We start from the raw sequence: 27,563 nt of genomic DNA, 5'->3' as shown, positions 1-27,563 counted from the left end.
GTCCGGATTTCCCTGGACATGTCCGGCTTTTTGATACTCAAATCCCCGTCCGGGGGAATTGCCAAAAAGCCGGACATGTCCGGGGAAATAGGGAGGCAGCATAAGCCAGGGTCCGCCTGGCTCCAGCACGATCCGCTGGGTCCGCAGCGCAGCCCAGCTGCCCGGCTACATTGTAATGAGCTCGGGCAGGGGAAGGGAGGGGGCGCAGCCGCAGAAGGCAGCGAAGGGACTGCTGCTGCCCCCGGAGGCCGGGCGGACCGTGTGCCCCAGCTGAGCCCGCAGGACCATGGAGAGGCCGGGCCCAGCCAGCGGCTCCGGCTTCCCTCACAGGCGGGGACTCCCCGGCTACTGGGGGACCCTTCCTGTGGCCCCGTCACCCCGCGCGGCAGGAAGGAGGCTGCGGCGTGGGGCAGAGAGTGCAGAGTGTGCCGGGGCTGCAGGGACCCGCGCTGACTCGGTCGCTGCTGAGCATCCGAAGCCCCCGCCAGGCAGAGGCTGCCGGGGGAGCAGGGCAGGCGCGGGGGTGCAGAGGCTGCAGGGCGAGGAGGAGCAGGGGGCACAGAGGCTGCAGGGGCGTGCAGAGGCTGCAGGGCGAGGAGGAGCAGGGCAGGCAGGGGCAGGGGGGCGCAGGGGCAGGGCAGGCAGTGGGGTGCAGAGGCTGCAGGGTGAGGAGGAGCAGGGCAGGCAGGGGCATAGAGGGTGCAGGGGCAGGGCAGGTGGGGGGCGCAGAGGCTGCAGGGGTGGGGGGCTGCAGGGCCAGTGGGGAGCAGGGGGTACAGAGGCTGCAGGGGTGGGGGGCGTGCAGGGGCTGCAGGGCGAATGGGGAGCAGGGAAGCACTTAGCAACCCCCAACCAAGATCAGAGCGGGAGGGAGGAGGGGGAATGCGGGGTGCTCAGAGGAGGGGGCAGAGTTGGGGCAGGGACTTTGAGGAAGGGGTTGGAATGGGGGCGTGGCCGGGGGCGGGACTGGGACCCTGTGGAGTGTCCTCTTTTTTAAATGTTTGAATATGGTAACCCTATAGTGTACAATATTTTATGATACCTTGAATTTGAAAACTGTATTATAAAACCAGTTCTGTTCATCTTCCTGTACATTCCCTTATAAGTCTCTTACTGCACTCATTACGGTTAGTACATTTTCAAAGAATGTGAGGGCTTTGTATTAAGTGAGGCTAACTAAAATTCTGGCAGTATTCCCAAACCAGTAGTACAGAGAAGGAAATGTTCTTTGTGCACACTAAAAACCTGATTTGAGACTCACAGAAACAAAACTGATGTTTTTGGCCTGCTGACCTTTGTTATCTCCTTGACAAATGCCTGTGGGATGAAACATCAGCTGCTCTGTTCTCTTGTTGCTACTTCTAAGAAAAAAGAAAATAATTGATGCATCTACTGTGCAACATTGCAGTAAGTTGAATTCTTTGAGCTAATTTGGTCCTTTAATGTGCAAGAACTGTTTCTTCTTATGCTAAGTAATACAAATATAAAGTTGGAATAATTTTTACTATCTGGCAAACTTTAAAATATACCTTTTACAAAGTGAGCATTACTGCCCTTCTGAATATTGTTAACATTTAAATTATATACAAAAAACTATATTAAAAGAATGTTAAGGTTGCAATGTCAAGCTTTCAGAAATTAGGAAATTAGGCTACCTCTGCATCCTTAATTCAGCCCTCTTGTGTATATGCATTATGACACAATCTTTAATTATGTGATCACATACTATGTTTTTGACAGGACCCTGGCCTCAATCAGTGCACAGGCTCAACAGTGCTTACTGAATGAACAGCTAGTCAATGTTCCATTTTATCCTCATTATTCTTCAATGTGTAGCCCCAACACACTATTCAAACCCTGCTCTGAATACAGAATTATTAATTTCCTCATGGGTTTTTCTATGGTGCTCATCATTAGAGTATGAGTGCTCCACAAACATTAAAGAATTTATCTTCATAGTACCCCTAGGAGGAAAGGCAGTATTATTCCCATTTTACAGATGGAGAATTAAGACACATTAATTAAATGTCAAAATACACATTAATTTTCAGTGCCCATTTTGAGATGCTTAGGGCCTGATTTTACAGAGAATGCATCATTTTATAACACTTAATATGTTCAAAGCACAGCTATCATTGACTTTGTTTGCAGTTATGAGCACTTACCATTTCTACAAATCAGAGCCCCCAGGTGTGAGACACCCAGAAAATGAGAAACTGTGTGGCACAGGCAAGGATAGAATTCAGCTGTCTAGACAATGAGATCATTCTTTCTCTTCTGTGCAATCCTCTGCCTTGCTCGCTACCCACCTTCCAACTTCTTTAACAAATGAGGCAGTGGTGCTAAGTCAACAGCCTCATTAACTGCACAGCCCTGATTCCGTACCAGAGCACCATCCATCCTGTGCACAAAATGACACAGGAGTCCTATTGAGAATTAGTGCGTTATCATGTCATTAAAGACTATGATAATGCACAAAGGGCTGAATTAAGTTTGGACAAGAGTGCTTGACTTTGCAACCTTGTAATGTTTTATTAATGTAGGGTTTTTAAGGTTATTTCTTATGTTTTTTACAAACTTAAAAACTGTGGCGTATTGATGCACAGGAGATAGACTCCCTTCTTTCTCTTCCTCTGCCTGACACCACGCTGGCAGATGGGAGGAGCAATTGCAGGGAAAGTCTTGCTCAGCTCCTGCAGCCCAGCACTGATGTAGATGGAATGCTTAGTCTAGATGGAATCTTCAGAGAATTTAGCTGCCAAACTCTAACAAGTCTCTACTGAGCATGTGCAAACTGAGATTTTTCATAGGTCCATATCTTGGCCAGATTTCAGCAGATTTTCACAGGGATGGCAAAAGGCATATCTCTGACACAGGGCTGTCCTCCAGCCAAGTTTCAAGTGCCTGCTCCAGAGCATGGAGTGTTAGAGCATCTCAATAAAATGTCTATAAGAAATTATTAACACAGGTAAAACAATGCATTTTTCCCTAACTTTGTGCTGAGAAACAGTGAAACTGTTTTTGCTGAAAATTTCCAAAAAAATTCAGCCTCAGGCAGACGCCCATGGTTTATGGAAAATTTCAGACCAAATGGTCAAAGTTTGGCAAAGTATTTTCAGTTCCTTATAAAAGTCTTATAATGGAAAGTGCTTGGCACCTTTAACTATAGACTGTCATCTGCACTGCCTATAATATACTGCATTTTATTAGCAGCAGAGTTGTTTTCCTTAACCAGGTTAATGAATACACTTTGGTCTGTACTCCATACAGAAAGAAATTGAAGACCTCAGAGCAAGGCTGGCTGTGCTAGAAGCAAAAGATGAACAATTAAGAGGAGATATTGAAGAGCAAGACAGGCTTATTCAGTCGCAGGACTGCGAGTTGACTGCCTTGCTTAGCTGTGTATCTTTGAGAGAGCTACAGGAAATAAGCAAGGCCTTAGATGACACGGTAGCATTGTCATATCAAATTCCATTTAGTTTGGATCTCCCTGAGACCCTCAAGAGGTATTTATGCATTTTAATTATTTTCCATTATACTGTATTTTCAATGACATGTTGAATCCATACTGCTGAACCATTGCATCAGCTGCCATTTGTTTTCCTTCATGCTGCTCAAAGGTTACCTGACTCAGAGGAATGTATATATAAATAATAAGCCAGATAATCAAAAATATGTAGAGAGAAAAAAGAAGCCTTGTGCTTGCAATATAAACTTTAAAGGGACAATGTCAGGAAAAAAATTCTTTTTCTTTGTAAAGCACCGTTTTTAATAACACCGATTATTTTCATACATCTTTCAGACTGAATAAACTTATTAGCTTCTTACTGTTACAAATTGTCTATTCTTTGCATTTTGCTCAGTTTGGACAATAAACACTTTTTGTTTATACCTGGTTCAGTTTAACATTTATCAGTACAAAATGTTTTGGATTTGCAATAGTGCTTGTTGTTGTTGTTGTTGTTGTTGTTGTTATTGACATTCTGACTGTGCCTTGTGTTGTACAGATAAATGTTGAAATTGTTTTCCCAAATTCATTAATACTCAACTGCTCAAACTGAGTTTAGTAACCCTTCTTCTCCTTCCTTCCTTAGTCTTGTTCTGATAATGGCTTTCATGAACATCCTTTCTGGGGGTTCTACCAGGGGATGCCAGCATTAATTTGTGGCCACCTGCAGAGGCTGAATTAGCATCTCTCCAAGGCTTCTTTGTCACACCCTTTGCACTATTAGAACTGCCCACTTTTGGGGTGAGGGGGGGGCTGGCCAGCTGAACAAGCAACCTTAATTCTGGCATTTCCTAACATTTGAGTGCTTGACTTTTTAACCTTAACATTCTTTCAATGTAGTTTTTTGGATATAATAATACATTCATTAGCTAACCCTAACACACTTGGAATTATATAATCTGATCAAGTTGCTTTACACATGGTCAGAGTTTCCAAGGATTGATATAGCCACTCTTTATCAATAGTAGGGCTGTCAAGCAATTAAAAAAAGTAATTGCGATTAATCGCATGATGAAAAAAATTCATCGCGATTAATCACACGATCGCACTATTAAATAATAATAAAATACAGGGCTCACTTTATATTTAGTTTTTATTACAAATATTTGCACTGTAAAAAACAAAAGAAATAGTATGTGTAATCTCTTTATCATGAACTTGAATGATATTGAACTTACAAATGTTGAATTATGTACAAAAAAAATAACTCTTCAAAAATAAAATAATGTGAAACTTTAGCGCCTACAAGTCCACTCAGTCCTACTTTAGCCAATCGCTCAGACAAACAAGTTTGGTTACATTGCAGAAGATAATGCCCGCTTCTTGTTTACAACGTCACCTGAAAGTGAGAACAGGCGTTCGCATGGCACTGTTGTAACTGGCATCACAAGATATTTACGTGCCAGATGCGCTAAAGATTCATATGTCCCTTCATGCTTCAACCATCATTCCAGAGGATATGCGTCCATGCTGATGACGGGTTCTGCTCGATAATTATCCAAAGCAGAGCAGACCAATGCATGCTTATTTTCATCATCTGAGTCAGATGCCACCAGCAGAAGGTTGATTTTCTTTTTTGGTGGTTTGGGTTCTGTAGTTTCCGCATCTGAGTGATGCTCTTTTAAGACTTCTGAAAGTATGCTCCACAGCTTGTCCCTCTCAGATTTTGGACGGCACTTCAGATTCTTAAACCTTGGGTCGAGTGCTGTAGCTATTTTTGGAAATCTCACATTGGTACTTTCTTTGCATTTTGTCAAATCTGCAGTGACAGTGTTCGTAAATCAAACAACGTGCTGGGTCATCATCAGAGACAGCTATAACATGAAATATATGGCAGAATGTGGATAAAACAGAACAGGGGACATACAATTCTCCCTCAGAGAGTTCAGACACAAATTTAATTAACGCACTATTTTTTTAACAAACATCATCATCATGGAAGCATGTTCTCCGGAATGATGGCAGAAATATGAAGGGGCATATGAGTGTTTAGCATATCTGGCACGTAAATACCTTGCAACACCAGCTACAAAAGTGCCATGCGAACACCTGTTCTCACTTTCAGGTGACATTGCAAATAAGAAGCAGGCAGCAGTATCTCCTGCAAATGTAAACAAACTTATTTGTCTTAGCGATTGGCTGAACAAGAAGTAGGACTGAGTGGACTTGTAAGCTTTAAAGTTTTATGTTTTGTTTTTGAGTGCAGTTATGTAACAAAAAAATCTACATTTGTAAGTTATACTTTCACAATAGAGATTGCACTACAGTGCTTGTATGAGGTGAATTGAAAAATACTATTTCTTTTGTTTATCATTTTTACAGTGCAAATATTTGTAATAGAAATAATAAGTGAGTACTGTACACTTTGTATTCTGTGTTGTAACAGAAATCAATATATTTGAAAATGTAGAAAACATCCAAAAATATTTAATACATTTCAATTGGTATCCTATTGTTTAACAGTGGGATTAATCGCAATTCATTTTTTTAATCTTCGTTAATTTTTTTGAGTTAATCATGTGAGTTAACTGCGATTAATCGACAGCCCTAATCAGTAGATATTTTTACAAGACCTTGCTTCTTTATCTATTGTTTAAAATTCTTCCCCTTTTTTTGTTTTGATCAAAGACACATTTACAAAAAGCATTTCATTCCCTCAGCTATTAATGAATCATCATCAGTTTCAACATGCTCCTTATTTACTAGCACATACACTTTCTCCCCTGCACTGGCAATGTGGTAAGTATAATTTATTCCTTGCATGCTCAAAATATGTGCTAGGCACCATACGGACAAAGATTAAAAAGATATGTTTGCTTCCAACCTAAATAGAGAGAGACATTCTGAGTGATAGGAACAAACAATGAAGAAGGAAGAAAGGTGCATCTTGGGATGCATAATTTTGTTAGGTGCACAGCCTGGTGGCTTCTCTAAATGTATATACAGGAGTATAGACATATTGGGTCACATTTTCAAACGTGCCCAAGTCCCATTTACAAAAGTGACTTGAGTCACTTCAGAGCCTAATATTAATGGGACTTAAGCTCCTAAGTCTCTTTTGAAAATGTTACCCGCTGTCTTTATATGCCAGTAGGACCTTAGGAAAGAATCCTGCTTATCATAACTTTATTTTCTAAATCAGGGGTTGGCAACCTTTCAGAAGTGGTGTGCCGAGTCTTCATTTATTCACTCTGATTTAAGGTTTTGTGTGCCAGTAATACATTGTAACGTTTTTAGAAGGTCTCTTTCTATAAGTCTATAATATATAACTAAACTATTGTTGTATTTAAAGTAAATAAGGTTTTTAAAATGTTTAAGAAGCTTCATTTAAAATTAAATTAAAATACAGAGCTCCCCAGAGGCCAGAACCCAGGTAGTGTGTGTGCCACTGAAAATCAGCTTGCGTGCCGCCTTTGGCACCCGTGCCATAGGTTGCCTACCCCTGTTCTAAGTGATCACCTATATACATTTTTATCTTCTCCTTCCTTTTTACCCTTCACATTTACTGGGTTTGTTTTGGTTTTATTAATATTAATGAGGTGTTGCTGTTTGTATGTGCTAATTTATTTTAAAAATTGTCAGAAGAATGTCCAAAGAAAGATTCATCTCCGAAATTTTAGTCTAGAATGTGACCAATGGTAACTTGAATTATTTTGTTGTTCTGTAGCTCCTGTGCCTGTTTTTATTCTGTGTGAAAATTTGTCTCTACTGTCTTGCAGTTTGGTGGGCTAGCAGTTGCCAGAGACCATGCTTTGATTCCAGTACCTTCTGTTATTTTTGGATTTGGTTACAGGAGCATATTCAATCTTCTTTTTCTTCTTTCTTACATTGTCAATAAGTGATTTTAATTGTACTTGACATGTTCTATCTTGAAAATGCTTTAAAAACGTATACACTAAATAATTGCAGATTGTTATACCACTATATGAGTAAGTAGGGACTCTTGCAATGGCATCTCATGGTACCAGCATCATAAATAATGTTTCTGCTTTAGGGAAAAAATGTGTGTGGGGAACATCATTAGTAATGGGCTCAGAAATAACCCAACAGTTAACTTGCTGCTGTATACCTTTTCTGTCATGGTTTCTTTTTCCCTCCTGTTCCCTCTTGAAAACAATGTGGTGTTTTTTTACCTAATTTAGATTATAAGATTTTGGGGACAGGAACTTGTCAGATTTCGTGTCAACAAAGATCATGCAGACATATGGTACTACATAAATAAGAATAATGGATTCAAATCCTGCACTCACCCCTTTGCTCAAATCATGTTCTGTGTGCTGGCACCTCTGTGTGGCTTGAGTGGGAATGCAATCTCCTCTCCAAGTTACTTTACTGCTGAGGTTCTCTCTGGCTTAAGTAGCCTTTGCTCCAGCTGTTCCCCACAGTCCTCCCTCAGTATAAAGGAAGGCGAATTTGCACTGATTTGCCATACCTGCCCTGTCTCTTTTCTGTCCCAAAACCATGTGCTATGTTGGATTGCAGAAAGCCTCTGCAGAGGTGTGCTGTATGGAGTCAGGCATTGCAGTCTCCCAGCATGGGCTCCCTGCTGCTTCCACAGGAGAACCTTGCTGGTTCTGCTGTATTCAAGGCTTTCTGTGTCCTGAGGGGTCGGGAGGGATATGTTCCTACAATAAATGCAGTTCGTTCATCATAATAGGTACATTTTCAATCTTCTAGGTTGTGCCAAATGATTGGTGTTTTTCTTTAAGACTATAAAGTCACTCATATCCAAGGTCACAATGATCTATACTTGGTCCAGTAAATGCTCTGTTGCCCCTTTGTAATGTATTAAAAAAAGCTACAACTGTAAAATAGCGCAACTGGCATAAATATTAATTTAAGGCTGCTTGTACATATTTGAAATTATATGTGCCTGAAAAAGTCCTTCACTTCTAGTCAACTTATTCTGAATTGACATTCCTTGGGGAAGATATTTGCATGTCAATTAACAGGTTAAAATACCCAGTGAAAATTAGCAGAGTTTAGTAGACTGTTGTTCAGTTTTGAGTTTGTAACCGTTGAGGTTCTTTATTCCTAATGTGAAAGAGATTTAGCTGGTAATGTGGATTTTATTTTATGAAGCATAAAAAAGAAATATTTCAAATTCTTTTAAAGATAGTTCAGCGCTATTTATATGATCAATGAATCAAACTTCAGCCACTTATTGTTATTCAAATGAATCTATGCCTATGAACTACAGTGCTAACGCTTACACCTGAGCCTCATTCAGCACTGATGGGTTTGAAGGCCAGCTGGCTGGGTACTAGGTTGCAGATATTGTGTATCTGTTCTAATAACTGCATCATGCCAGCCAGTAAAGTGTTGCTGTAAAGGGCCCTTTCCTTATTTATTTTATCCATAAATCACATTCAGCAATAGAATAATGCAAGCTGCTGTCAAGTATCCCTTAAAACAATGTGTAGTGTAATTAAATTCATTCAGCAACTCACAATTGACTGTAAAATAAAATTTATTTTCCTTTCCTTTGGTCTAAATGTTATTAATTATACAATAGGAACATAATAAAGCAAACTTTGGAGAACAAGGAAAAAACTCTTAGAGGGAGACTAATTGCACAAATATTTTTGTGCAAAAGCTAGAGTACAAAGTATTTAATGTCTATTTATTGTAATGTGGATTGAGTGTTGTTCCAAGATAATCAATTTTCTTTTCAAACATTCTTTTCAAGCTTACTAATGCACCTTTGTTTTTTCTTGTTCATCTTTTCTATGTGGTGGGTTATTTGAAAACAAAGGCTTTACAGTATATAACTGTAATACTTAGCACTTACATTGCTCTTTTCATGCTCAAAGCATTTTATATACACTACTTTGGGCCCTATCTCGGGGGACGGGGGGGAATGCTATGCTAAAACATGGGCACCTGATGTGACTTCAAATATGTTAGCTTGCATCTTGATGATGCTTTCTGTTGTGTTAAGCTGTTTTGATTGAGCTAACATGATTGAAAAACATGGCCTTTTTGGCCAATAAGCCAGGGCCCCAAACTACTCTGTATAACAACTTTGTGAGGGGCCTAAGTATTGCTATCTATATTTTACTTATGAGGAAATTGAAGTACAAAGAGGCAAGTCACTTGCCCAATGTCATACAGTGAGGCTGTGGCAGAGCTAGGATTGGAACACAGGAGTTCTCAGCTCCACACTTCACAACATACTTCTTTCTCATCTCAAGGAGACATTTTGGAAATAGTCAAAGAAAGATGGGTCTGTGTTTTGAAGCTCTTTGAATACCTTGTGATGGGACACAGAGGGGATACTGTCAATTTAAAAACTATATGTTGTAAACAAAAAAAAAAATTCTTTATGTAACTTATAATCACAGATTAAGTGAAAGAATTTTAAATATTCAGTTCATTTGACACCGTACTCTTCGTTTACTTTGTTGGGCAATGAAAATCAAGGAAGTCTGTTTCACTTTTGTTTTGTGTTCTGTTTCACAGTTTGATTTAGTATTTTGCCTCGCATGATTTTACCCACATCTACGGGTGAGACTGGGCATGTGACTCTGTAGCACATTGTCCCCAGAATGGATTTCACCGCACTGACTGTCTGTCTGTGAAGCTGAATGCCAGTCAAGACAGAAATTCAATTAAATATCCTTCAACACACTTGAAACACTCTGCCTTCCTTTCCACCCTTGCCACATGCCAAACGCTAATTGGTAGAAATTAGTTCCACAGTGTGTGTGTGATCTTTTGAAGATACGGAAATTCTCTATTCTCTGGATTAGTTATTGCAATACTGACGTGGCCAGGGGCTCTAGGAACTGAACTTGAAGTTTAGTTTAACCAGTCCACTCTGCTGTAATGTTGCCTGGGGCTTATCTGACAAAGATTAATTCAAAGTGAAGTGCAAATGCTCAGAGGGTGAAAACGTTATTAGTTGGAATATTGTTGAACCATTCAGCAACTCAGTTGAGGACAAAACCGGATTGAGTCAAAGGATCTTGTTTTTTAGAAAGATTGATTTATTTGAGAAAGGAGGGAGAGGAGAAGAAAGAAAAACATGGTTGCTCAATATGTTTAACAATATGAAAAATAGATTTGCCATTCAGACTGCACTGTACATACATATGGTATCATTAGGGGATTCTGCTGTACCCACAGTTTGTTTTACAGCAGAAAACTTGTTGACCTGTTGGTTCAGTTAGCAGGGCACATGGAAGGCAGCCAGGAAATCTGGCTTCAGTCATATCTGGTCGCATCTGCATTTAAGCCAAAATGTCAGTTTTAAAGAGCTGTAGTTATGGAGAATGTAGAGTTAACTATACCTTACCATTTTGAAAGGATTTCTGTTTGTCAGATAATATGCTGCACATGTTGTAGGTTTTTCTAGTGTTATCTTTTCCCTGGTATTTCTGTAAATATATATGGATATAAAAACACTCTATGCTTTTGGGCTTATTGATCTACTTATTCACCCTGTGTGGAGGTAAAGGCAGTATGTATGGGAGGTGCAAGTGTGAGGAGTGGGATAGAAGTGCAGCTCTGTAGCAGCAATCAGTTTCTGCGGCAGGAGATAAGGCATGTACCAGTGTTTTTGTTTGTTTGGAGAGGTCTGTGCTTGGAAGGGCAAGAAGATGGTAGTCGTTACAAACCAAACTGTTCATGACATCTTACAGTTGCCTGCTCTGGAGTCTTGCAGTCTCACCTGACCTTGCCACCCTTGCATTTTTACCCAATAGTTAGGAAGTTATATCCATTATATTTGGACACAAACGGAATAATCTAAAGATATATTTTTATTCTTTCTACATATTTTCAAGAGAGGCTCTTTCGCCTTTATGGAACAAACCATGGAGACTAGATGGACTAGAAGACAGCTAAGCAAATTGAAGCTTTATCCATTTTTAACCTACCCCATCCCCATGATTAGTTACATAATAGCACTTGGGGGTCTGTTGACTAATATATGCTGGCTAGCATGTCTGTCTGTCTGTCTCTCTCAAAGTAATAGTATATATTATCTGCTATATATATTAGTATGCATTAATCACAAATAGCATTGAGCACAAATATTATAGCAGTTATATAGCCTAAATTGGCTTATACCTTTACTTATAATCCTGTTCTCTGATGCTAAGTATCCCATAGTACCATGCGTGAGCTAAAGTAAGCTTTGGCTTAAGTAGATAATAAAGTTGTCAGGATCAGGACATATTATTATTTTACCATATCAGCTGGTAGGGGAGGACAAGACGAATGATCGTTCTACCCTAGTACAAACCTAGGGTTTGCCTTCATGCCCCTTGATATTTGAAATGTATTTGTTCAGAACAAGAGATAAGGGGTACACCACGGTACCAGGAAAACAAGGTAGAAAGCTGGTTGGTTAATGTAGTTTCAGATGATGTATACAGTACCTTGTAATTGTAAACAGGTTGGGTATAAAAAGAGGCTTTAGGTGTGTAACTTTGGGAGCACACCTGCTGTGTAAGGTGAATGTAATATTTCCGCATAAAACAGCTTCCTGGAGACTGGGGGAGGGATATCTTAGTGGTTTGAGAATTGGCCTGCTAAACCCCAGGGTTGTGAGTTAAATCCTTGAGGGGGGCCACTTGAGGGATCTGGGGCAAAAATCAGCCCTGCTAGTGAAGGCAGGGGGCTGGACTTCAGTTCTATGAGATAGGTATATCCCCATATATAGAACCTTTTTCCTGTCCCATATTATCATTGGCTTATAGCTATAAACCTGAATGACCTTGGTTATTTGGTCTTTTGAATATATTTCATAAAGAACCAAAGTTCAAAGCAATTGACTGTACAATTTATAAATAGGTTCCAGTCAGCAGTCTTTATCCTGCCAATGCAGATAAAGGAAGTTTTGTGTTTTATTGTGTGGGTGTTCTTCAGATAAGACCTTAAACTGAGGTCGTCTCTGCTATCTGTGAACATTAAAGATTCTATGGCACTTTCTTAAGAGTAGGGATCTGTCCCAGTATCCTTGACCAAAATAGCCTTATTCCCCCAACTGTTGTGTGGCTGCCTAGCTGCCACTTGCTTTCCCAGAGGTGGCTGCATTTCAGTGGCGCTGTTTGTATATAGCTAAATCCTGAGGTCCTAGTTCATTTCCCTTGTTCTTGCAGTGTGAGAGAGGTTGAATAGATGTTTCTGACCACTTTCTGTGTACCATTCATTATTCTGTACCCCTTTACTATATCCCCACTTAGTTTTTTCCTCTCTTTTCAGCCTCTCTCTGCAACAGTTTATTAGAAGTCCAAGCAAAGGAGCCACAATAAAGAGGGTAGAGGGGCTGTCAATTAGTAAGTCTTTTGATACTGTCTCACATGGCCTTCTCTTAAGCAAACTAGGAAAATATGGCCTAGATGAACCGTACTCAGTTATCAGTGGATCACGGTCAAGCTCAAAGGACATATTAAGTGGGGTCCTGCAGGGATCTGTCCTTGGGCCGGTTCTATTCAATATATTTTATAAATGATTTGGATAATGGCACAGAGAGTACACTTACTAAGTTTGTGGATGATACCAAGCTGGGAGGGGTAGCAAGTGCTGTAGAGGACAGGATTAGAATTTAAAATGATCTTGACAAGCTGGAGAACATGGCCTGAAATAAATAGGATGGAATTCAATAAGAACAAGTGCAAAGTACTGCACTGAGGAAGGAATAACCAATTGTACAAATACAAAATGGGAAATGACTGCCTATGAAGGAGGATTGCAGAAAATGATCTGGGGGTTAGAGTGGATTACTGTCACAAAAAAATTGAACATCATTCTAGTATGTATTAGCAAGGGTGTTGTAAGCAAGACACAAGAAGTAATTCTTCCCCTCTACTCAGCACTAATAAGGCCTCAACTGGAGTAATGTGTCCAGCTCTAGGCACCACATTTTGGGAAGGATGTGGACAAATTGGAGAAAGTCCAGAAGAGAGCAACAAAATGATTAAAGGTCTAGAAAATGTGACTTGTGAGGAAAAATTGAAAAAAATGGGGTTGTTTAGTCTGGAGATGAGAAGACTGAGGGGTGACACAACAGTCTTTAAGTATGTGAAATGTTGTTAGAAAGAGGAGGGTGAAAAATTGTTTTCCTTATCCACTGAGGAAAGGACAAGAATTAATGGGCTTAAATTGCATCGAGGGAGATTTAGGTTAGATATTGGAAAAAACTTCCTGTCAGTGTAGTTAAGGACTGAAACAAATTACCTAGGGAGGTTGTGGAATCTCCATCATTGGAGGTTTTTAAGACCAGGTTAGACAAACACTTGCTGGGGTTGGTCTAGATCAGTGTTTCTCAATGACCGGTCCATGGACTGGCGCCAGTCCCTGAGATCTCCATGACACAGTTTAGGGAGGCAGCAGGCTGGTCCTTAGTATCAAAAAGTTTGAAAAACATTAGTTTTGATAATACTTCATCCTACTGATTGTAGGAGCGTGGACTAGATGTTCTATTGAGGGTCCCTTCCAATCCTACATTTCTGTGATTCTGTGTCTGAAAAAGCAAAGGAATTTGTCAGTCCTCCCCTCCAAATGAGGAAAATTAGGCTGAGGCAGATGTACCTGGGCAGCAAGTACCATTTCATAGCATCCACTGCAGCTAACGATAATCACCCACTGATCTAAGGCATCATGGAAGTGAAGAAGAGCTCGCTCTTAGTGTAAAATTGATGTTCTTTCCCAGTCTCTCACATGGCCTGATTAATTTAGCTTTGTGTGTGAAAGCCTGCAGGGGTGGGAGACAGTATTCACCCATTTAATGTATGGGCAGACTGCAGAGTTGCTCTCCCTCTTGCTGCTCTCTCTGTCGGTCATTCTTATCCCCTATCTGGGAGTTTGGGGCTATTGGATCTGCATAAATAAGGATCCAACTGCTCCTCTCTTGTCCAACCCCAAAGGACCCACTTGTGCTCACCTTTATGAATTCCCATGCCTCCCTCCCTAAGCTTCAGAGCCCAAAGTCCAGTCTGAGCTCCAACTTCAAAGTGCTGTCTACACAGCTGATTTTAGAGAGCTGGCTTGAGCCCCGCTAGTCCAAGTCTGTCAGCCTGGACTGGGAGCCTGACTTCCTCTGGCTGCGTAGACATGTCTTTTGTGGCCAACACTGAATTCCTCCATGGCATGAGGTGGGTGCAGAGGTCACCTTTCATGATTGCTCTGTTTGTGTTTCCCTGTCCAGTGCCCACTCCTCATGGAGACTGTTGCAGAGGTTAAGTGGCGTAGAGGGCTTTATGATGGGTCCCTTCGCACTAGTGTGATTTCACCTTTAAAGCTTAGCACAAGGCTATAAAATGTTCTCTGTCGGGGTGTGTATGTGTGTGTGTCAGTTAGTCTAAATTATGTGAAATGAGCCTAATTATTAATATTATGGTGTTCTTAAAATACGAATATTTTATTCTATCCTGTTTGGTTTGCTGTAACTCCCTGTACAGTGCTCTGTCTACTTTCTTCTTCATGTTAAGGTTCACAAGTGTGTTACAGTGGGTACTTCAGCCTGCGTGCAGCTTTGGAGTAAACCAGACCTGTCAGTCGCTGGTAGCAGGGGAATGCCCTGCTCCCATGGTAGCCTGCAGCTCAACCAGCCCTTCCAGTGAAGAATTTTTCTGAGGGAAATTCCAAGCTTTATTTCAAATGTCTTGAATAACAGTTTGACTCAATGATATGTCTAATTCTCAGATGCATCCAAAAGGCTGCATTTGCCTTTTGGGGAGACTGTCTCATCTTATCTCCCCTTCTGCCCTAAGGTATTTACAGGAGCTAGCACCCCCACAAGCTTTTGGGAGAAAGCTAGGCTGACAAAAGCCAGAGGCAAAAGTAAGGGCCTGTGTCTTTTGCCTCATCACCTCATTGAATGTCTTGTTGAGAGGCTCGGTTGGCTCTGCAGGCAGAGAACAGTTTCTTTCACAGCCTAATCCTGGCAGGGTTGCTTGGGGCCTACTCTTTGGGCAGAAAAGGAATCAGGCAGATTTGGAAAAACTGGCTCCAGGGACAAGTAGTTCCCTCTCTTCCTTCTGTGTCAGGAGAATGACTGCAGAAGAAAGATTGTGCCTAAGTCCCTAGAGGCCACACCAGCAGCCATGCTTGTGACAGTGGAACCCAGCAGCCTCCCCTCAGGTGACCGAGGCTGTGGATGGAGATAATCAGACACAGTACGGATGCTGCCAATTCTGGAAGTCACAGTAAGGGTTCCTTTGGGCCCAGCTCCCTCCCACTGCCCCTTCCATGGACCACAGACTTTTTCTGGTCATGACCGTCAAAATGTCTGATGAGGTTTTCATAATAAATTAGGAGGAACATGATCAGCCTGATCCGAGAGAGAAAATTGACTTCCTTGTCCTCAGCAGAGCAATTTTTGTATCTCTATGTGCCCTGGCCGGATGAGCATCAAGACTTACATGTCAGAAGTTGGACTAGGCAGAATGTAATTTGCACCCAGGAATATCCTCATTCATTGCAAGTCAACTTGATGGCCTGGAGATTGGCCTCTTTGCATCTGTAAACAGCAGTAGTGTGCTGTGTGGCCTCTCCATGTGTCATGACCTGGGATGTGAGATAGTGAATGACCTCTCATAAAGCTGGGCATTATCTCTGCTATATGCCATATCATCTTTTCCACTGCTCTCTAGAACCATGCAAAAGATAGGAAGGAGAGAGAGCAGCATTGTTACTGTTTGCTTTTCTGGCTGAAGAGGCTGTGTGGGTCTTATGGCTGATGAACCTAGCATTGATCTTCCAGGTGACTCTCTTTAGCAGAGGTCTGCTGTTGCAAAAACCAGTCTATCTAGGACAAGGTTCAATATGGCTATTTAGATTAAATGGTTATCACTTTTGTGGATCCCAAACAGAAGTCACCAGATAGAACTTATTCTGATGACTGGTGCAAAGTCCATAGTTTAACCACTTGTTAAACAAATGAAACCTAACCTAGCTTTGATTTCCTCCAGGAGAATTTTATTGTGTGTGTATAAGAGTGTCCAAACAAAAAGGTCAGGTCTCTGTTATCAGCATGTTCAAGAAAAGGAAGTTTTATACAAATTTGAACATTTAAATGTTTCCTGGGGGCAAAAATACTTCCTGCCCCACAAGGCCATAGAGAATGACCTCAGAATCTTATTCTACTCTTTTCAGTACTATATAGATTGAATTCCTGCAGGAGGCGGTGTTATGCTTCCTATCCATTGGAGTAGATCTCCCCATAGTTATTGTCTCCAATCAGATGAGCTTTGAAGTTGTGAATTTTCTCCGATGAGACCTAGTGTTTTACTTTTAATTCAGATAGGTAGTTCTCACAGTTCTCATGGTATTCATTCCCAAAGAAAATTGAAGAACTAAAGTGAACTAAACTAAATATTTTTCATTCTGTTAAGCATCAAACTGTAGTTCTTAGAAAAAGTGACAATCTAAGGGTACAAAAATCATGTCTTCTGCATTAAGATCTGATAGGCAACCACATGGCCATCAATTCATAAATTCACCAAAATTGTACATATTGGATCAATCTTCAGCCAGTACTGTTTTTTGCCAGAAGTCTTCTTCATCTTGTAGTGCCAAGAGAAAATGCAGGATATATAATATACCTCATTTTGTATGTCCATATTTAAGGGTAATCCTGTTTCCCACCGAGGAGACACATTGCTGTGAAAATCACATTGTAATGGATCTGTGGACATTAGCAAAAAGAAGAATAGTAACATCTATCAGTGCTTACCTTAAATTATCTTTCTTTGAGTAATAAGATCCATCTAGCCTACCCTTCAGACAAGCTGATAATACTGAAGAAAGATGGAAATTGACATCTAGACATTTGAGTTTATTTTGTGAGGGGGAATTTCCTAGGCTCTGTGTTAGAAGAAATTGTTTTGCGTTTTCATCTAACTATATTTAACACAATCTGTAATTTGGGAAAGTAGATTTGAGTTATCCCAGTTGTGGAAGTTGTCTTAATTTGAAGGAATTTCAGGGGGTGGGGCATTTCCCTTCTGCCATGACTGCTGGTTCTGGTTCTGCCTTCAAGCTGCAAACAGGCTGACCTACCCATGCTAATGGATCTGTGGGCCTTATTACTCAAAGAAACAGAATTTCCAGGTAAATAGAGAGATTTTTTTCTAATTTCTCTCACACACTCAGTCCTGGCTATTTGTGTGTCTAGTCTTAAGTGTCCTTTTATTTAGTATAGCTTTGTCACAATGTAAAAGTTGTCTTTTTACCTGTCCTCAGAGCATTCTGAGATGCTTTCATAGAGGGAATTATAAGAGTGTGAGGGAATTATTGATTGCTTGATTGATTTATATTGTAGAGTCTGCTGAAGGCCAAGAAACATCTCTGCATTTCTGACTTCTAAATAGAATTTTGCTATATTTCCCCCTTGATGTAGGCTGCAACATATGGTTACCCTTGAGTGTTGTTTTTGACTTCTTTCATTAAGAGTTGGACAAAGGCTTTTTTGAAAGTCAGCACTTTCAACTTGCCATTAGAGGTGACAATACAAAGACTTTCATAGAGTCTGATCTGTGAATTTTCATCTTTTGAACAAGTCAAAACACTTTTTTTTCCTGGGAATCAGAAAAGTGGCACTGATGGGGAAGTTGAACTTGTTGTTATAATGTGTTCACTTTTCAAACCTCTAAGAAATTGTGGTTCTTCAATATCTCATTCTAAACTTCATATCTGGTAGGGAAGTCTAGATGCACTGACTTGTGGATTATTGGTCTCGAGTGGCTACCATAATGGCATGAGCACAAAGTGGTCTTAAAAATAATCTCAAGCATTTTTACAAAAATCAGAAATGTAATTCTTTCAAATTCTGAAGTTGTGCTTAATTTTTCTGTTTCAGATCTTGAAATGATAGAATTTGAAGGAAAGTTTCATACATATATTATGGTGAAACGCTTTCATACATTAAAAGCTTTAGTATATTCCAAATTGTGTATTAAACAAATGTTTTATATCTTTTTGGGGTGAGGGATTCTCTAAAGGGTTGTTTTTTGAATTCAAGTTGTCCATTGCACATAATCTGAATACCATACCAAATTCAGATCTGTTGTGTACTACTTGATTCTGCTGAGTGCAGTGGAGATGCACTCGCATCTGGTATGAATTTGGCCTTAAGGCTATGTTTTCATATGGGCTGAGGATTGGTCCATCCTGTTTGCAGTTGAAATTTGTTCCTGCAGAATCTGTCTACATTTTTGAGCTGTCAAAATGAATTGTAGGTGCAAAGATGAATAGTTTTAGTTCTACCTGATTTACACTCAGAGTTGGATTGCAGGTACAAATTTTGTTTGTCCAGTTTGTACCTGCAAAAAGGACACTGCTCTTTTAGAAATTGACCCCATAATGTATATACGCTGTGAGGTATATGAGAAAGTGAAAGATGATTCATGGCTTGCATAAGGGACGAGTCCTCGATTCAACAGTTTCACTTTTCACTTTATTGCAAATTGAATATAGACCTGGTTGTCAGATTAGGTGACCTTTAACAGATTACTGTTACTGCTAAACATTTATATTATAGTAATTCCCAAAGGCCCTACTGAAGATCCGGGCCTCCTTGTGCTCATTGTAGAACAAACACAGAAAAAGAGACAGTGACTTCTCCAGAGAGTTTACAATCTAAAAGACTCAAGAACAGAGGATAGGGATATAATATTCGAGCAAGTGAACCCGGTAATGCTTGGCATAATTTTGTTGTGTTGTGGGTGGTTTTGTTTTGTTTTATTTTAAGCAGGGGTCGGGTGAGTGGAATAGAAGGAAATAGAATGAACTTTTAGGTGAAGGTGGTGGTACAAGGATGGATACTTCCTGCTATGAAGTAGTATTGTGTCTTTCAGTCCTTACAGGATCAAGGTGGAAACAAATTCACAAAGGGCCTGTCTTCACTGCATTGTTAGCTTGAGGTACAGCTCAGGTTTTGCCCCACACTGACTCCTGTCCATCCACTAAAATCTCTAGCTCCAGTTAACTAGTGCTTGAAGGTTGAGCTAGCTGGCCTGTCCCGAGAGAGGCATGTGGAGCACTAGTGCTGCTTGAGCTAGTAATGCTGTGAGAATGCAGCAGCTCAAGTTACAACAGCTCATTAACTGCTAACTCATTCGCTGTGCTGCTAATCATATCACTTTTGTTTTCACACACACAGAGATTGTTTTGCAGTGTGGTCACTCACTGGAGTGTGCTAACTCAGGGCTTGTCTACACTGGCACGTTACAGCGCTGCAACTTTCTCACTCGGGTGTGAAAAAACACCTCCCTGAGTGCAGCAAGTTTCAGTGCTGTAAAGCGGCTGTGTAGACAGTGCACCAGCACTGGTAGCTACACCCCTCGTGGAGGTGTGTTGTTGGTTAGAGCGCTGGGAGAGCTGTCTCCCAGCACTCTGCTGCGACTACACAAGCCACATTAAAGTGCTCCGATGGCAGCGCTTTAGCATTGCCAGTGTAGACTAGCCCTCAGCTAATTTGTAGTGAAGATCAGCCCGCAGTTTTGCACCAGTGTAGGAATTAAATTATTTTTGTACTGGATGCTTTCCCATATATTCTTAACCAGCATACTGTAGTACATTCCGTTACTGTGTAATTATGGTGACTGTTGTCTATATTCTGTATAAATCTTTTATCACAATAGTGTATAAATATTTCATCATGGCATATAAACTCCCAGTTGGGTAGAAAAGGTTCATCCATCGGTGAGTCTCAAGAACATAGAAATAATCTTGTCTTGATTTTTGCCTGCTAGTTGGTGTCAGGCTCGCCCCTCCTCCCTCTTTCTTGGAAGGCTAAGTATCTGCATATAATACCTTAATATGGAGAGGTGGGAATGCAGACAAAATTAAAGGAAAGAGACCAGAAACTTGCCTCTAATTAGTAGAAAGCAATCCTTCCTATACTGTACTATTCAGTTTTCCTTTGAGCAGGGCCATTTCCACTATACGGGCAGGATAGTGGCAGGGAGGTGACAGCCTCTCAGAATATTCTTCATGAGACCAGTCAAGCATGAGCTGTTACATCATAATGTTTAGGGGCCCCTAAAATTCACATGGGAAGTCTGTGGCAGGGCCACGAACCCAAACCACACTCCCAATTCTTTTCTTTAGAAACAAGATTATCCTTTCCTCTTATTCCAAAACTATGCTCCTTCTATAGGATCCTTCACCATAGATGATGTAAGATGTTTTCTGGTGATTTTTCAGACTGTTTCACAATTATTTGAAATATCCATAAATATTATCTGTTATCTATTTTCTGTATCATGTCAACTGTGCAGAGTATTAATGTGTGACTGGCTTGTTTGCATCCATTGAAGCATTTGGTAATTTTAAGTTTTCCTATAGTCTACTGTTCAGTGTCAAGTCAGTAACATATTCTAAATCTGTGGTATTCCCAGTCTTTCCTGAAGTTCCCTGGCTGAATCACATGTGTCTGCCAGTATATTACATCATTCATCATCCAGTAATCTAATTTCTTAGCTTATGCTTCTTAAACTGGAGACTGTGTATATGTGGGGAGGCACCAAGATACATTCTGTAAATCTGTGCTGCTTTTCTTTTAGGATCACCTTATTTTATCCCCCCAAATGTGTCCAGATCTGTTGCTGGAGGTTTAAATAATGAACCTACCTGGCTATCTACATGAACGGAAGAAATTGCATGCTAAATATAGATTGCTGTCAATTGTGTGAATGTCAAAAACATTTCCTTTCCTGCATTTTGTCAGCTAAATCTTGTATTAATTGAATTCCTGTCTCATTCCAGTCTTTTGATCAGTTGGGTCAATAGCCTAGCAATCTCAGTGTGTGAGTTATACTATATAGGATAGCAAAAATAATTTTTAAATGGTCCTATGATAGGATGCAGAGGTCCTATCTGAGCATCAGCAGATAGGCAGTTAAGTTGCTTCTTAACTGTTCTGCTAGAAAAGAGTGAGGTAATGGCTCAGAATATAGCCTAGTGGTCCAGTCAAGACCTTAGTGCTAAATTAGGGAGCTCTATAAAAAGTTGTCTCTGGTAGTCAAAAGGAAGACTAAGCGAGTGAGCTTCTGAGCAGGCAGAGTGCTACTCTTGTAGTAACAGTGTGAGACACAGGAGTACTGGTAAGAGACTGAATTTTATTTCCTGGCCTCTGTCATCTGAATGGGTCTGGGTTATTAAAACTTCACAGGCTCAGTATCCACTGACACATTCCTGTTGTTATACTTGATAGCTGAAGATCTGGGTTGTCTTACCACATGCTTTGAAGCTTTTTGTTTTCTCTTGATGTAAATTCTCTTGTTTCTTTCTGCTATAAATTGGGAACCCAAAAACCTGAGGAAAATCCTCTTTTGGTGAAAGACCGTTTGTAGCCAGTGGACATGGTTGTATCATTCCAGTTGTGGTGCCATCGATTAGATGATGGAATATTCTTTAAGATACATAAGTGATTCCCCCTTTTCTGTCTCTGGCATACGGCATCTGCAGAGCAACATTCTGTAGATGCAGTTGTAGGTCCATAAGCCATTTCAAGTTCTCCTCTGTGATGTTGTGGATATCATCCAATTCACCTTTGAATCCATATTTGGGGCACTACATTATGATGTGTTCAGTGGTTTGGATGTTTTCACCAGTCGTATGAAGGGCAGTCTTTGATTTTCCACTTGTGCATCAAGTAGCTGTATCTTCTATGGTTTGTTCGGATTCATTTCAGTGTGGTCCAATATCTGCATGGCAACTTGTTGGGTCAGTAACCAAGTGCTTGTTTGGAATGGTAGATGAGGTCCAGACACATTGCCATTCCCTGTCCGGATCCAGAGACCTGGGGTGGTCACAGGTGGTCTATAGTGGTGTTTGTGATTTCAGGTGTTGTTAGGGTATGTTATCCATAATCCGGCAGATGGGAAGTTCTGAGTAGTCTTCAGCACATTTAAGTTCTTGCGATGTAGCTATATCTCGATGGATAGATGGAGGTTCGATGTTTGCTAATATAAAAAAGCCATGGTAGAGGTGTTGATTTTAAAGTTCCCAGGATGATTTGCATGGTCTGATTCAGCTGCCTACCAACAAGTTGGGTATGGCAACTTCTTGTCCACACTGGCACACAGTACTCTGCAACTGAGTACACCAGGGCCAAGGCTGACGTTCATAGCACCGGGGCAGTTGTTCCCCAGTTTGTTCCTGCTAACTTTTGAATAATGTTGATGCGAGTCTTCACTTTGGAGGCTACTTTCTTGAGGTGCTCATGAAAGGTCAGTGTGCAGTCAAGAATGACACTAAGATATGTTGGCTTTGGGTTATAACGCACGGTTTCAGCATAAACTCGATAGAGTGTTTTGTGCAAGTCTATTGTCAAGTGGAAGGTAGAGACTACAGATTTGCTAGGATTTGGTTTCAGGTGCCACTTTTGGAAGTACTCTTCCATGATCTTAAGGTCAGATGTAATGATAATGGTTGTGAGTGCCAGATAATCAGAATACACAAACTTCTGTGCTATTGTTTCAGGCATATCACTTGTGTATACATTGAAGAGTGTTGGAGCAAGTACAGGGCCTTGTGGTCGCCCATTATTCAAAGTGCACGGCTTGCTGGTTTGACCTCCAAGGCACATTGCGCATCCTTCAGCCGCTAAGCGTGGTGTTCAGCATCCTAAGAATCCGCGCACAGGGGATCACTTTGGTCGGTTTCAGTATCAGACCATCCTTCCAGACTGTGTCATATGCTGCTGACAGATCAATGAAAGCGGTACCGGTCTTGAGTTTTTGCTGGAATCCAGCACTGATGCTTGTAGTGAGGGCCAGGAACTGGTCGCAGCAACTTTTGTGCAGAAGAAAACCAGCTTGTTCCTTAGGTAGGCTGGTGTCCCCAGTGGGCCTATTTGGGTCAGACTCATACACTCCATCACCTTGTAGATGGTGTTCAGAAAGGAGATTGGTCTATAACTAGAAGGATAATCTGCAGGTTTAGGGGTGCAATGTTCTTTGCTTCTCTCCACAGGCAGGAGATTTCACTGGTCTCCTGGATATTTGTGAAAAGCTCCATCATTCATTTCTGTGCCAGTGGACCCAGATATAGGAAATCAGGATAGATACCATCTTTCCCTGCTGCCTTTCTGAATTTCTGGTCTGCATTGATATCCTTACTTGTGAATGGTCCAGATCATTGGGAAGATGGATTGCACGTGGACATCACTTGCTAAAGTTGATGCTGGACTTGTCTGCGATACTGTTTATCCACTGGCTGTTTTTATGTCCACAAAAGTTTATCACCAGTGGCATTGGCTTTCACTTGCGGCCTAGTGACATGTGGGATTTGCAGCCTCCACGTGTCTCAGCAAGTGCCAGGTGCATCTGCTTGAGTGTGTGAAGTTTAGACCTACACAGCCAAGGCACCGTTTCTGCCTTGCTGCATCCAGTGACAGTAGGAGGGTCTCTGCACTCATATTTGTGGAGGAGTTTTTGGCTTTCTGCAGTCCAGCAAGGAGTGTACGATGACATGTGTCCTTGGAAGATGATGATCTTTGTAGTGGAGATTACTAGGAGCGTAGTAAAATGGTCACAAGTATTCGCCATTGGGGGAATGTGGGAGATTATGTTGTCCACAGTCATAGAGAAAGTGGCCCAGTCTGCTTTTTGCATTTCCAGTGTAGCGCTGGTTTTGAGTAGAGAACTGGAATTTGAATGCCAATATGGTCAGTACTGGTCTGTGTAGGCAGTTTGGGAAGTCATCAAGGACAATCCGTAATGGGGGTATTAGCGTACCTGTATCATCTTTAGAGATGAACAACAGGTCAGGGCAGTATCCTGTCCTGTCTTGCAGAGTGGAAAGTGATGCACTGTTTCGCATCTAAAAGGAGGAGCATATCCTTTGCTGATGCCCAGTGGCCAGTTCTTTACCTGCAGTGTTGTTTGCTGCATAGCCCCATTGTGTGTGGTGCCTATTAAAGTTGCCTACAAAATACAGCAGGATCCTGTGCATGCTGTAGAGCTGGTTGAGGCCACTGTACACCAGGTGATTCCTGCTATAACTTTCGATTAAACCACCAAAATCGGAAATGGAAAACTAGTTCTTCTTTGAGTGATTGTTCACGTCCATTACACATTAGGTGTACGCGCGCTGCGTGCACGGACGTCGGAAACTTTTTCCCTTAGCGGTTCCCGTCGGGCCGGCGGGCCCCCCCTTCCCGCCAGGGCGGCGCCCCGCTCCAGGGTATATATATCCCTGCCGACCCGACCACTCCAGTTCCTTCTTACCGTCCGTGGCAGCGTTGGAACAACTCTGTCTCTCGTCTGAGAGTGTCCCTTAGCAATAGTCAATTAGAGTTCTAACAGTTATCAGTTAGTTGTTGTAGTGTTTAGTCAGTAGTTAACAGCTCATTAGAGTACTTAAAGTTCCTGCCGGGGTTGTTTTGTTCAGCCCCGGCACCGGCCCCGGGCGGTGGGGTATGCCACACGCCCAAGGCTTCAAGGCTTGTGCCACGTGCCGCAGGCCCATGCCATTGAGCGACCCCCACGCTTTGTGTCTTCGTTGCCTGGGGGAGGCTCACCAGAAGGAGCGCTGCAAGATCTGTAAGGCTTTTAAGCCCAGAACTAAAAAAGAGAGGGACTTCCGCCTTAAGCAGCTGCTCATGGAGACGGCATTACAGCCCTCCACTTCGACGGCACCGTCTGCCTCCGTGCGGAGTGCCCCTGCCTCGGTGCGAGAACTGGCGCCGGTGGGTCATCCGAAGACCGCGGCACCGACCCAGCGGGGAAATACACGACGCCGATCGTCTTCGCCGGCGAAAGTGAAGGGCCAACCTAAGGCCCGAGGTCGCTCCCCGCACAAGAGGGCGGCACCGGCAAAGACCTCGAGTGCCCCTAAGGCCAATACGGCCCCAACACGGACCCCGGTAGTGGCTCCGGCGCCAAAGGGCCCGTCGAGCCCCGGGATGGGCGCGTCAAGCGAGGAGGAAGGGCTGGAGGAGCTCGTGGAACAGCCCTCCACTCCGGACACGTTTGAGGCAGCTAAGGACCTCATTGCCTTGTCCGTCGAGGCCCCGGCACGCGCTGAAGGCGCCCTGCCTATGCTGCTGCGCAGAGGCAAGCCGGCGATGGTGCGCCCATCATGGTCGCCATCCCGGCACCGTTCCAGGGACCGGTCCCGATCGAGCTCCGCCTCGGTGGACTCCCGGTTGCCCTCAGCGCAGGAAGCACCGCAGCAGTCGGGCTTCAGCAAACGGTCGGCACCGACTCAGCAACCAAGCACGAGTCGGCACCGCGAAGCGTCGGCGGTTCGTTACCCGAGGCCGACCAGCCGTAGCCGTTCCCGGTCCCGAGATCACCGGTACCGTTCCAGGTCCAGGTCGGCAAGGCACCGTTCCAGATCCTGGTCGCGGAGGCGCTACTCCCCAAGACCAGACCGGCACCATCCGATGGCGCCGCTGTGGCCTTCCAGATCACCGTCAGTGGTCTCGGGGACTGACTCAGACCGATACGGCGGGTATGCCCATAGGTCACAGGACAGCAGGGACTACGGTCAGTCCCAATGGAGCCAGCCGAGCCAATGGCCATTCTGGACACCCTGGGCCTACCACCAACAAGGGCCCCCATCGAGAGCCTCGAGATCCGGGCCATCCCGGTACCGATCCCGCTCCCCGCGGCACCGCCCGCAATCGTATAGGGAGGCAACGGTCTCTAGACCACCGGAGCGGGAAGGAGTGGACTCGGCACCGAGTACGGTACCGTCCCAATCCCACGCTGCGGGGCAGGCCGCAGAGGAACAATTGGCTGACGCAGGTTTACAGGACAATGAGGATGGGCAGAAGGCCCCGACCTCTTCCTCCTCGCCAGATGAGGCGGTAGCGGGCACACTGGTGTCCGGCCCTCCCCCGATTGACCACCGGGCACACCAAGACCTGCTTCGCCGGGTAGCCCTCAATCTGGGCTTACAAGCGGAGGAGACTGTAGAGCAGGATGACCCCATGGTCGATATCCTGAGCCCAGAGGGCCCCTCCAAAGTCGCACTCCCGATTATACGGACAGTACAGTCCAACTATAAGACGGTGTGGCAAACACCGGCCTCCAGTGCTCCAACCGCAAAGGGAGTGGAGAGGAAATACTTCGCCCCATCTAGAGGGTTTGACTTCCTCTTTCTGCATTCATCCCCCTGTTCTTTGGTGGTCTCGGCGGTCAATGAAAAGGAGCGGCATGGCCAGCAAGCTCCTGCCCCCAAGGGCAAGGAAGCCAAGAGATTGGACTTATTCGGGAGAAAAGTCTATTCTTCGGGGGGCCTTCAACTGAGGATCGCCAATCAGCAGGCGGTTCTAAACAGGCACAATTTTAACTCTTGGGCATCAGTCACCAAGTTTAAGGACTCCCTCCCATCTGACACGCATCAGGAGTTCAAGGCCCTGGTGGATGAGGGAATGGCAGTGGCCAAGACCTCTTTACAGGCCGCGCTAGACTCAGCAGACGCTGCGGCTAGAACAATTGCGTCGGGAGTCGTGATGAGACGTTCGGCGTGGTTGCAGGCTTTAGGTCTCCCGACGGAGGTGCAGACCACGCTGCAGGACCTCCCGTTTGAAGGTTCGGGCTTGTTTTCCGACCAGACGGATGCCAGGCTACATAGCCTTAAGGACTCCCGAGCGACCCTTAAGTCGTTGGGTATGCACACCCCGGTAACGCAGCGTAAGCCCTTTAAACCCCAGCCGCCGCAAAGGCAATACCATCCTCGACCCCGACACGAGCCGTACCACCCTCGAGGCAGGGATAACAGGCGGAGACGTAACAATACGCCTAACCAGGGCCAGAGTCATGGCTAGGGCAAGCCACAACCAGGAAATAAGCCAGGCTTTTGAAGTTACGCCCGAGGACAGCGTACCATATCCCATTCCGGATCCTCCTCTGTCTTTCAAAGACCGCCTGTCCCATTTCTACCGGGCATGGTCGCGCATAACATCGGACCAATGGGTCCTGCGCACAGTGAATGCGGGCTGTACCCTTCAGTTTTCCTCGCCCCCTCCCTGCCATCCCCCTTCCCCGTCCCTCTTCAGGGACCCTTCTCACGAGCAACTTCTCAAGCAGGAGGTTCAGTCCCTTCTTGCTGCTGGAGCAGTAGAAGAGGTTCCAATAGACCTAAGGGG

General features: G+C 43.2%; 1 protein-coding gene across 1 annotated transcript in view; it reads left to right on the top strand.

Annotated features, from left to right (window-relative positions):
- The window catches only part of DISC1 (DISC1 scaffold protein), a 357,611-nt gene that overhangs the window by 100,705 nt on the left and 229,343 nt on the right, over positions 1–27,563 (top strand). The window contains 1 exon segment of the mRNA XM_054024187.1: positions 3,271–3,506. Coding sequence (XP_053880162.1) covers positions 3,271–3,506 — 236 coding nt within the window.

Source organism: Malaclemys terrapin, chromosome 3 (genome assembly GCF_027887155.1).
Source record: "Malaclemys terrapin pileata isolate rMalTer1 chromosome 3, rMalTer1.hap1, whole genome shotgun sequence".
Classification (NCBI taxonomy): Eukaryota; Metazoa; Chordata; order Testudines; family Emydidae; genus Malaclemys; species Malaclemys terrapin.
The sequence above is the reverse complement of the archived record's forward strand: the minus strand, read 5'-3'. Positions and strand labels throughout refer to the sequence as shown.